The sequence below is a fragment of the Carya illinoinensis genome, chromosome 2 (assembly GCF_018687715.1).
Source record: "Carya illinoinensis cultivar Pawnee chromosome 2, C.illinoinensisPawnee_v1, whole genome shotgun sequence".
Classification (NCBI taxonomy): Eukaryota; Viridiplantae; Streptophyta; class Magnoliopsida; order Fagales; family Juglandaceae; genus Carya; species Carya illinoinensis.
In genome coordinates this window covers 28,617,746-28,629,278 of record NC_056753.1, presented here as the reverse complement: position 1 = coordinate 28,629,278, position 11,533 = coordinate 28,617,746, and the positions used below count along the sequence as shown (strand labels likewise).

At 36.4% G+C, this 11,533-nt stretch overlaps 1 protein-coding gene across 1 annotated transcript; it reads right to left on the bottom strand.

The window, feature by feature from the left end:
* Positions 1-714: 714 nt before the first annotated feature.
* On the bottom strand, positions 715-1,497 carry LOC122301866. Its single transcript, XM_043113230.1, has one exon. It carries the CDS (start codon positions 1,495-1,497, stop codon positions 715-717), a length of 783 nt encoding a protein of 260 aa, XP_042969164.1.
* Positions 1,498-11,533: the final 10,036 nt, after the last annotated feature.

Sequence of the window (11,533 nt, the reverse complement as noted above, 5' to 3'; positions counted from 1 at the left end):
ACAGAATCCCATTTTCAGCATTACAGCCCTTAGAAAGCCCCACTCCACTCTATCATAGGCTTTGGACATATCTACTTTAATTGCCATACTTCCAAACTTATCCCTTTGTCTAGTTTTCATGGTATGAAGAGCTTCATATGCTATAATTACATTATCTGAAATTAACCTCCCAGCTATAAAAGCACTTTGGTTTTGGGATATAATTTCATTCAACACATGTTTCATTCTATTGGCAATAGTTTTGGCAATAAGTTTGTAAAAAACATTACAAAGACTTATTGGCCGAAACTCACTAACCTTTTCAGGACTCTTCACCTTTGGAATAAGTAATAAGAAAGTAAAGTTAGTGGTTCTGTCCATCACACCTCCATTTAGTATCCTCAAGGCTTCTTCCACTACTTTGTTCCCCACTATATCCCAGTGATCTTTATAAAATGCAGCACCAAAACCATCAGGTCCTGGTGATTTGAGGGGTGCCATGTCATGAAGGACTCCTTCAATCTCCTCTCGAGTGAATGGGTGCACCAATCTGGTATTCATTTCAGAGGAAACTTTTTGTTGCACATTTTGCACCCCTTTTTGTATAGCATCTTCAGTGGGCAGTTTGGAAGTATACATTTCTTGAAAATAAGAGTGAAAAGCATCTTTGATATCTTGTTGATCTTCTCTTAAAACTAACTGGCTATCTTTGATCATTGAGATCTTATTTCTTTGCTATCTTTGTGTTGCACATGCATGAAAATAGTGAGTATTTCTGTCCCCTTGAGTATACAAGTTCCTTTTTGCTCTTTGTCTCCACTTTATGTCTTCTTCTTCCATAAGGATTCCCACTTCTTTTTGTAGAGCTCGAATATTGTTACTGTTATCTCCACTGTTGCCATCTTGGAGGTTTTTTAATAGAGCTGATTTCTGTTTTAGTAAAAGACCCTTCTGTCTATGAAAGTTTTTGCTCCATTGTTGCAATGAATTTCTACAATGGGTCAATACTTGCTGGACTGAGTTTCTTTCTGTGGTGTCCTGTAACCAATTGTTTGTTATGACTTCTTTACATTCTTCCTCCTTACTCCACCATGCTTCATATCTAAATAATCTTTGTTTTACTGGAGTAACTGCAGCATATTTACTGGTACAGAGAAGAATTGGATTGTGGTCTGAACTCCTAGCCACCAGGTTCTCTACTGAAACTTTTTGATAGGTCTGTCTCCATCTCTGATTTGCAAAACATTTGTCAAGTCTCACTTTGGTGAAGTTTCCTTCTTTCTGGTTATTGCTCCAAGTATAAGCTACCCCCTTGTGACCCAAATCAGTCAGATTATTTTGATCCACAGCATTTCTAAAAGAAATCATTTGGTTTTCTGGTCTTGCTCTACCTCCGCTTTTCTCATGTTGGAAGAGGATTTCATTAAAGTCACCAATTATGCACCAAGGTTCTGTTCCATCATTAATGGTTTTCAGTAGCTCCCATGAAAGGTGTTTCTGTAACCTCTGAGTATCCATAAAAGCCTGTCAACTTCCATTTACCTATGATTTCTTCATCATATAACCACCCACTAATGTCTCTTTGTGAATAGTTTATTAACTCAAAATCAGTAGAGGACTTCCACAAAATAACTAAACCTCCACTTCTCCCTATAGGATTCACACCAAAACAACCTTCAAACCTTATCTTTCTTCTAATATTATCCAGCCTATTTACATCTAAGTAGGTTTCCATCAAAAATATTACTTTCGGGCACTTATCCTTTACCATCAGGTACAGGTCTTGAACTGTCTGAGTGTTCTCAAGCCCTCGGCAGTTCCAGCTCAACACAATCATTATTCTCGGTAGGGCTGGTTGACAGCCCCTGCCGAAATCATTTGATCTACTTCTTTTAGTTTCTTGCCATCCTCCTGTTTATCTGCTTCTGTATTATGGGACAAGAAGGTTCTTTTTACATTTCCCTGTCAAGCTGTTAGAATTAGCTTTGGGAGTTGATTTCATTCGAGCTTGTCTCTTCCATCTTCCCCTTGTCTCTGTAGGTTTACAGTTGTCATCAATCTGTTCATTATCAATCAGCTGCAGTGATTTCTCATGATTGGCATGGCTAGTAGCTGGGATGGACTGGCCTTCACTCAAGTTCTCTGTCCCTTCCAAACTTAGTTTGTGTTTTTCCTCTTTTTGGTATTCCATTGCTTTGTTGAGTGTAGTGTCAGATTTTTCTATAGCTTCAATAAACAGTTCTGGTCTTTCCTTCCTCCAATGATCTCCATTTTCTAAGGCCTTTGATGAGGTATCTTGTTGGTCATTTTGTCTATTTTCAGCTATTGATGGTCTCTGATGTCTTTCCAACAGCCATTCATCTGTATCTGTTGATGGCTTAAAACCTTTATTCCTTTTGTTTGTTTCAGCTCTCAACCATGTGCCATATTGACTTTCTTCTTTATTAAACCTGTAATTTTCAGTTCTTTGTGTGCATCCAAGTTTACCATGGTAGAACAAACCACAACTAAGGCATATTCTCGGTAGTTTTTCATATCTGATGGGTATCCACATGCTTTTTGAGTCAACATCAATAGTTCTTCCTCGAGCCACTGTTTTATTCAAATCTATGTTAATTCTAACCCTTAGGTATTTTCCCCATCCTATATCCCCTGTAGGTACATCCACATCTATAACTTCCCCAACAGTATTGCTTATTAATAATCCATACTTTCGGTTCATACAGCAAAAGGGTAAATCATGTAATTGTATCCAGAATAGTTCAGATTTGAACTCCATAGCATGAGGTTGCAGGTGAGTATTACATTTTTTCAATACAAACAGACTTGTATCAAAAAGCCATGGCCTTCCAGCCATAACTCTATTACAATCAGTTTCATTCACAAACGAGATAACAAAAGTATTTGCTCTTAATTCTACAAATTCCACATCCTTATTAATCTTCCATATTTTGAGCATAGTTGAACGCACAACCTCTTTATTCAAATATCTATCTGAGAGGATTTTTCCTATTATACTTCTATTTTCTTTTTCAACCATACCTTTGCAATTTTCCTCCTGTATATTGATCTCCAGTTGTTCCTCTGCATCTAATTTCAGCTTTTGCCAGTTCGCCTCAAGCTCCTCCATCTAATGCTTGCTCTCACAACTATCTATCTTGTCCGAAGTGTTCGAACAAATAGCACTTTCCTCTCCTCTCCTCAGTGGGAATAGAGAGATACTTGCTTCTCCTCTTTCTGTCGGTTGCTGGAGAAAGAGAGAAGACTTTTTCCCCAAAATTATTTGCCATTGACCACTTGGATACACCTTGTGAGGGTTAAAAAAATATAACTGACCAATAAAAAATATCAACTTAATTCAAATTAATTTTAAGTTAAATTTAATATCTATATACTAAATTCTCAAATTATTAAATTTATCTTAAGTCAAAATCTTTACATGTGAGACCTACAATATTTTTCAACTCAATATATCTTTATATGCAGGACCTATAATTTTTTTTTTTTTACTTTTTATAAATATATTTAAATTTATCTTAATATCTAAAGTCATCTTAATATTTAAATATATTTTAAATAGATCTCATAAAATTTATTCTATCATTTTAATTCATTATTATTGATAAAAAAAATCTAACTCATCTCAATTCAACGTCTGATCTCAACCCAACATAAAATCATATTAGATATGTTTCAAGTCAAGTCGTCTCGTAAGCTTACAAAATTAATGGGATCAATAACCGTCTTGTACGTTCTCGGCGTACGCCTCCCTTCGCTGGGATGAAAATAATAGTTACAAAATCTAATTTTTCAAGTCAAGTAAAGTAAACTCAAGTCAAGTCGTCTCCGTGTCATTGAATTGAAGGCTCGAAAGTAATGGCCACTGTCGCAAGAAACACTTAAATAATCTCTTGACCAGTTGACCAATCATCATTTTTCTCTAAAATAAATACTATTTTTTTAATAAATATACGACCTAAAAGCGAAGAAAAGAAAATAAAATAAAAGCCATTATGGTAGTACTACATACATCAAGTTCGTACAGATTTTTTTTTTTCTTTCTAATTTTTCTTTTCTATGAATACATGTAGGACTAAATTTAGATCTGCTTTAGTTATATAACTGAGATTGAATAAGTTAAGAAGAGATCAAATTTAAATAAAATATTATTATAATATAATTTTATAATAATTTTTAATTTTAAAATTTAAAAAATTTTAATTCTTTATTATTTTTATTTAAAAATTTAAAAAAATTATAATAATTGAATAAAATGAGATGAGGTTTTTTAATCTTTACCGCCCCGAGCTCCAAATTCCTGAATTATTCTTCGTGTCTGAGTCAATAGTTGTTGAATGAAAAACCATAATTAAATAGGATACCAATCCACAAATTGGAGTTCAAATCCAATTATATTAAGGCCTTATTTATTTTTGTAGATGAGATGAGTTGAAATAAAATTTAAAAATTAAATAAAATATTATTAGAATATATTTTTTTAATATTATTTTTATTTTAAAATTAAAAAATTAAATTATTTATTATATTTTATAGAAGAATGTAGAAAATTTATAATAATTATATAAGATAAGACGAGATGAAATGAGAATAATTATAAAAAAAAACCAAGCTTGACCAGAACAGGACAACTGATGAAAAAACTATACCATTTCTTTTCCACTTAGGTAGGATATGTGACACTTGTTAATAGAGTTTAAATATTGTCATGCTTTGAGTCTACATTAGGTGGACATTGAGTCTGATTTCTTGGTTTGTGTATCTTGGGTTCAGAAGAAGTATTGTGGAGTGTGGTATTTAGAAGATTTATAGGAAGAGACTATGGGATTGTACGAAGGTGGGGAGTTTGTTATTAATCATATTTATCGAGAAGGAAATACGCCGACTGATTATTTAGCTAAAATGGGAGATCAAGGTTCGACCTTTGTTTGGATCTCTCTTTTGCATGTTCCAAAACACCTTAAAGGATTTATTTGCATAGATAAATTGTCCTTGCCTTATCTGAGAGGCGATTGAGTTGTTGTTTTATTTTGGTTTTAGGTTTTTGGTTTTGTTGTGATGAGGATGTTCTTTTTAGATGTTGCGTTTTGTTTAATCTTTTAATGCTTGTTATGTAATTTAGGTATTCATCTGTCGTAAGTGAGGATTTTTCTTAATAAATCTGTGAATGAGTCACTCTTGGACATGTGACTCTGACTTTTTAAAAAAAAAATGTGGCACTCGTTTATACGTACCCGGTCTAGATCAAGAGTACAGTGGTATGTTTGAAGAATTTCACAATCAATGATTCATCAATTGGATTTTGACACTTGAGGAAAAACTCTATATGCAAGCGAGTCTGTGGACTCTTGCGCATGAATGCCATTGAAATTAACGAAACTCTATGTTTGAGAGTTTCAGTTTGCGACTTTGCTTTTTTCTTTTTTCCCTTTGTTGTCCTTTGGAGAAATGGGAGCGAAGGTACCATGATCTGTTTGCATTGGTCGCAGCCGATTGTTCTTCATTCACTGTCCTCATCTCAAACATTAGCCTCAGTGGTCTCATTTCCAGCTGGACGAATAAGCTACCGTGGCGATGGCATAACTCTCGTGTACCGATTGGATCTGTTTAGACCTTCATCAACTGTGCTTTTCTTGTCTTGATCTTGTGAGTACCCGAGATCGAGAATTCGAATTCTCAAAAGAGCTTGCAGTGCTAGCTTAGATACATTTTCGGATGAAGAATTCTCAAAGTAGATTCAGGAATTGGCACTCTAGTTCCAACTTTCGGGCAATGATGACGGCAACACTGTGACCATGGTCATGGATAATTTAGTAGATATATCTACATATAATAATAATATAATATATATATATATATATTATTATATGATATATTAGTTAATTGATACTAAATATTATTTTACATTTTATATGACCAATGCTGATAGATTGATAAAAATTATATAGGAAAATACTTTGGCCACAAAGGGAGTAACACACAAATAAACTCACAAACTGATGTGGCTTGATGTGGTACGTCAGATTGTAAAATTACTTTTATTACAAAACAAATATAATGGATTGCATGAAACCATATCAGTTTGTGGGTTTATTTTGTGTAATCTCTTTGTATCTGTAGTAATTTTCAATTATATAATTAAATTCTATAACTATTATATAAAATAATATATTGTATGTAAAAAATATTTAAAAAATTTATATATAAATATTTCAATCCAATTTGATTTGGTCCAAAATATACATCCGGAAAGTAGACCGAGAACTGAATTTCTTATATACCATAGATCGAGAAAGACCAATATAATTTTCGGATCAATTCAATTAAATTGATTTTTTGGTCCACCGAAAATCTTTCACCAGGACCTGATGTTAAGTCAAGGCGGTCTTATGCTAAGCTTACAAATTAATGGACCACGACATCTCCAAGCATCTGTTGTCCTTATCTTGTTGATCTATTACTCTCACTTCGCTTAGATGCTAATAACAGTTAAAATAATCTCACTTTTCATGTCAACTTGTTTTTGTCTCGCTTCATAGGACGAATAACTATCTTGTTCTCGACGTACGCCTCACTTCGCTCGGATGAAAATAATAATAAAAAAAAATCTCATTTTCTGAGTCAAGTAGTCTCTGTATCATTGAAGGTTTGAAAGTAATAGCTATGGTTGCATGAAACACCTAATGTCTTGACAAATCATCATTTACCTCTAAATTTTAAGATACGTATTTTTTAGTAAATATGACAAAGTACTAAAGAAGCTCTTAATCACAATGAATTTACGAAAAAAAAAAACACACAAATGTACTTAATATTATATAATTGGAATATTTTGTAATCCATATAAAATTAAAAAATATTTCCTTATATTCATGGCCAAAAATAAGTATCCTAACAATCCTTTACCCAAATATAAAAAGTTTTTCATACAGGAGGTTGGGGAAAAATTCTCCGCTCACGCGCATGCCCAGACACGCCTGACGCATGATATGGTAAATAAAGGCTTAACCGTTGAAGCAGTACTGGTTCTTGTTTGAAATGAAACGGTGCCACCTTGTTGTTTGTAAAGTGTTGTGTTTAATTGTAAGAAAATGGAAAAGTTGCTTTGTGAGGATTTTAACGTGCATACTAGAGGAACGATACATCTACAATTTTTTAAAGCTCTTAATTTTGAGCAATTTCACAATCAGCCAATGCAAACATGCTATTTCATTAAAAAAATAAAAAATTGAGGTATCATTGAAAACAAAATCTTACTTTACAAAATTATCCTTAATTGATTTAATATAAGTTTTTAAAATAATTATAAGATACTCGCAGATGAATCATTTTCCTAAATAAAATGTAAGCGTTGTGATGACCATTGGAACCGTGAAATGACTTTGTAGTTTGTACATGTCACAACACTTTCAATTAGGTTGTGTATGGCGACATTTTTATATTACAATTAAATCATTATAGTAATTATTTAACCAAACAAGATGGGAGGTAATTACTAAAAGAATAAATTTGGGCATCAGCCACTGTTTGGCTGAAGCCGGAATACACCTGACGTGGCATTAGTGTGAATTTACGTCCTTATCCCTTCGTGTTCCCCTACTCTGAAGATTGAGTTAATTTGAAAATCACCTTCTCTCTCTTCCCCCTCCCCAACCCGTCCCATTCATCTTTCTCTCTCCCCACCACAGCTTGACACCCCCCATCGCAGCCCATCCCCAGCCCCTGTTCCCATCGTTCACCCCCCCCCCCCCCCCCACAACCTGAGTCACATCCCCCCCACACCAAAACCCGAGTCAAGCCCCATCTCCTCCACCCCATTCCCCCGCGTCCCATCGTCCCCCCCCCCCTCCCCCAAAATATTGGGTGTTGCTTCTCCTCTCCTCTCCACATTGTTCCGATGTACGCAAATTTGATCTTCTGGTATGTATAAATTTTAAATTAATTTTTTGGGTGTTGGTCCCGTATGTATAAACCTATTAATATTTGGATTATTTTTTAGATATTGATCTCTCAAAAATTCACGTGGTAAGTCACCAGTATTCTGTATTTTGCTCATAACTTGTTATCCCTTACTTTTGCTAGATTTACGGGATGATGCTTGTATAATATATTTATAAAACTAATGAAAGAAATTGGAAACATGATCTTGTTGGATCTCTGGAAGTTTTGTTTGGTTGTAGTAGTTGTTGATGATTTAATAAAATTACCACGTGTTGTCTATCTTTTCAGGAATTGTCTTATTTCAATTTTCTCTTGAGCCGAAATCCTTATGTGAAAAAATATCTTTGAAGAAGCTTTTGCTTGGGTAATCCCCCCGATCTTTGATTGTTTATGCTTTTGTTTGGGTGTTTTGGTGAAGGTCAAGGTCAGTGTTTTCTGATTTCGTATTTGTGCATGAATTTTCATTTTTTCTCCTAAACCAAATGAACTACATCCTTGTAAAACTGTAAAACTGTAGGCATGTAAAACTTTGACCAGATTTTCGTTTGGCCTTCAAATGTAAAACTGTAGGGATGTTTCTCACATACTCTGCTCAGTTTGTTAAGAAATTTCTGTAGGTTAAAACTTTGACTAGAAATCAGTTTTAAATACTCTTCATCATCTTAACTGTATTTTGCATTTTTATACATCCTTGTTGGCCTTCAAATGTAAAACAATAGGCATGTATTCTCACATACTCTGCTTGGTTTGTTAAGAAATTTTTGTAGGTTAAAACTTTGACTAGAAATCAGTTTTAAATACTCTTCATCATCTTAATTGTATTTTGCATTTTTATAATTTGTTTTTTGACTGGTTGAATTGGTGTGGTATCTACTGAAGAGCAATGAAAAGGTTTTTTTCCCCAGAAACTTTAAGAGTAGGATGTTGGGCTATATAATGTGGTCTTCTATGGCCATTGTGAGGTTTTGTGCAGAAGTTGTATCTTCTTTATAAGACTATGTGAAAAAGCAGTGGTTCTACCCAACACTACACCTAGAGGGGGGTGAATAGGTGTAATCTAATTTTTATGGCCTTTTGAAAATTAGACAAATAAGCAGTTAATAAATGAATCAAATAGCACAAATAATCAACACATTATTTTGATCACGGAGCGAAAACTCATTTGAAGAACATCTTCAAAATCTAAAACCACTCCGGGTGTAAGGCACCACCTCAAATCCACTATAAAAATTTTAGTTTGTTACAACCAATTTAGAGACACTCACAAAACCTTTGTAGTAGCTAAACTTGGCTTGCAACACCACGAGTGACCCACTCGGTCTCTACACGCATGTAGTGTCGGAACTCCGACCTTCCTATAGCTTCCCACAAGAACCTCTCGATCTCTGCATCAACGCAGCTCTGGACTCTTCCGGCCAACAAAAATGTACACTTCAATGGACTCAAGTAAGAGTTGATTTTGAATGTGTTGTGGTGGAGAAATATTTATCCAAGAGATAATCAAACAAATGGGGGAGAGTTTGCTCTAAGAAGTTCTTGGAGGCCCTTAGGGTTTTTGCTCTGATTCTCCACACATAGAATAGAAGTTAACCTGTTCTATTTATAGTTCCCATCAAATGAGGCGTTCAAAACCCTACATTGTAAGTGATCTGGAACATTGGCTCGAGCGAAGTGTCGAGCGAAGGTCGAGTGCCACAATCTGCCAAAGTTAGCTCGAGCGACCTGTCGAGCGAGTATTGAGCGGTCGACTCTGCCTGAGTTCGCTTGAGCTCAGTGTCGAGCGAGGGTTGAGCAGTTGACTCTGCCTGAGTTCGCTCGAGCTGTATGTCGAGCGAAGGTCGAGCGGTTGAATCTGCCTGAGTTCACTCGAGCTGTATGTCGAGCGAAGGTCGAGCGGTGCAATCTGCCCAAGTTCGCTCGAGCGCTCCGTCGAGCGAGGGTCGAGCGAAGTCGCCTTCTTTGACCAATCTTCAAGCCTTTCCGCAACAACACTTGTTACAACACTATTTTACACAGGTTTTCACAAGAATATGCCAATACGCTCATTTTTCCCTCAACAATCTCCCCCTTTGGCATTTCTGTGACAAAACGTCTATCCTATACATATCACTTAATCCTAGCACACCCAACTAGATCCATATTCTTGAACATGTTAAAATATTTCTGCACACACTTAGCAAACGGTTAAACATACCCATTCACATATGCACAAAAACATATTTGCAATTCTCAAATCATAATTCATGAACAGTCATGTCAAGTACAGGTTTTAGAAAAGAAATATTTCATTAAGCAACAAATCAGAGATTGAGTTCAAGAAACATTAGTCAAACAACAGCAGCTAACAAGAGATATAATTCAACAGACATAACCAAAAGCTGCTATTCCCCAAAAAAAAAAAGTTAGTACAAGTAACACTCCCCCTGAGTTAATACTACTGTACTACTCCCCCTCAACAATATCTCCCCCTTTTTGTCACAAGAGGCCAAGGGTCTCAATCATCACCATCGGCATCCTCATCATCCTCATTGAGCTGCCTCTCGATGTTGTTGAAGCGTTGAGTCACAAGTTGTTGCAGGTTATCAACTTTCACTTCAAGGCTGTCGAAACGGGCGTCAAGGCGAGCTAGATACTCAAGTACCTGCTGAAGACTAGGCTCCGACGAACCGGGGGCTGAGGAAGATGGCTGAGAGCTGGATGGGGCCGAGGTAGACGGCTGAGAACTAAATGGTCGGGAGCTCGAAGGCTGAGAGGAGGGAGCAGGAGGGTGCTCAACACGGAGAGGGTGTGGAGTTGTGTGAGCACGACATAACTGGACCGTCCTACGATCAATAGGAGCCTTAAGTGCAATTCTAGGCTCCTGAGGATGTAAAGCAACAAATTGGGAGAGAGCTAGTCGGGTGATTAAACACAGTAAGGGCAAACCAGTCCGTGTTTTGGAGGACCGATACGCCTCAACAATAACCCGACACAAAAGACTTCCTAGATCAATGGAGACACCATTGATCAAGGCATACAGCAGAAGGGCACGGTCAAGACCTACATCACTATTATGACCAGTAGGATCTAAGTTCGTAAGAACAATCCTACTGAGAATGAGGTGATCAGGGATAAAACGAGCAGTTGAAATAGGGGTTGTCCCTTCCCAACTACTAGGTCGACCACAAAGACAACTAGCAATGACTTGTGGACTGGGAGGAGATGTTCGTGAGTAAGGAAACTCGGAATAAGACACACGAGGGGCATTTAGCAGAGTCGCTATCATGCCCAGAGTTACTCGGAAAACAACGTTCCTGAGACTAACTTCAAACGAGTCATCAACAGACACGTCATGAATATTGGAATAAAACTCCCTAACCAACTCCATAGAAGGAGTGGGATGACCAGTGGTCAATGCCTGCCACTGACAAGACTAAAAAATGTGGGGAATGATAGTCTCGGTAAGCTCACCTAAGGCCACTTCACGCTCGACTATGGGAGTACGATGCGAGAAGTTCTGAGAATACAACTCTTGGGCCCGGACACTATGGAAGTGAGCTTGAGCAGGTGCAGGGGGTTTTGGCGAGGTCGAACACGTCGAGACATGGTTTCGGCT

What these genes read in the sequence shown, in the direction of transcription:
- LOC122301866 (XM_043113230.1), bottom strand. Translation starts at nt 1,497, where the DNA reads ATGGATACTCAGAGGTTACAGAAACACCTTTCATGGGAGCTACTGAAA.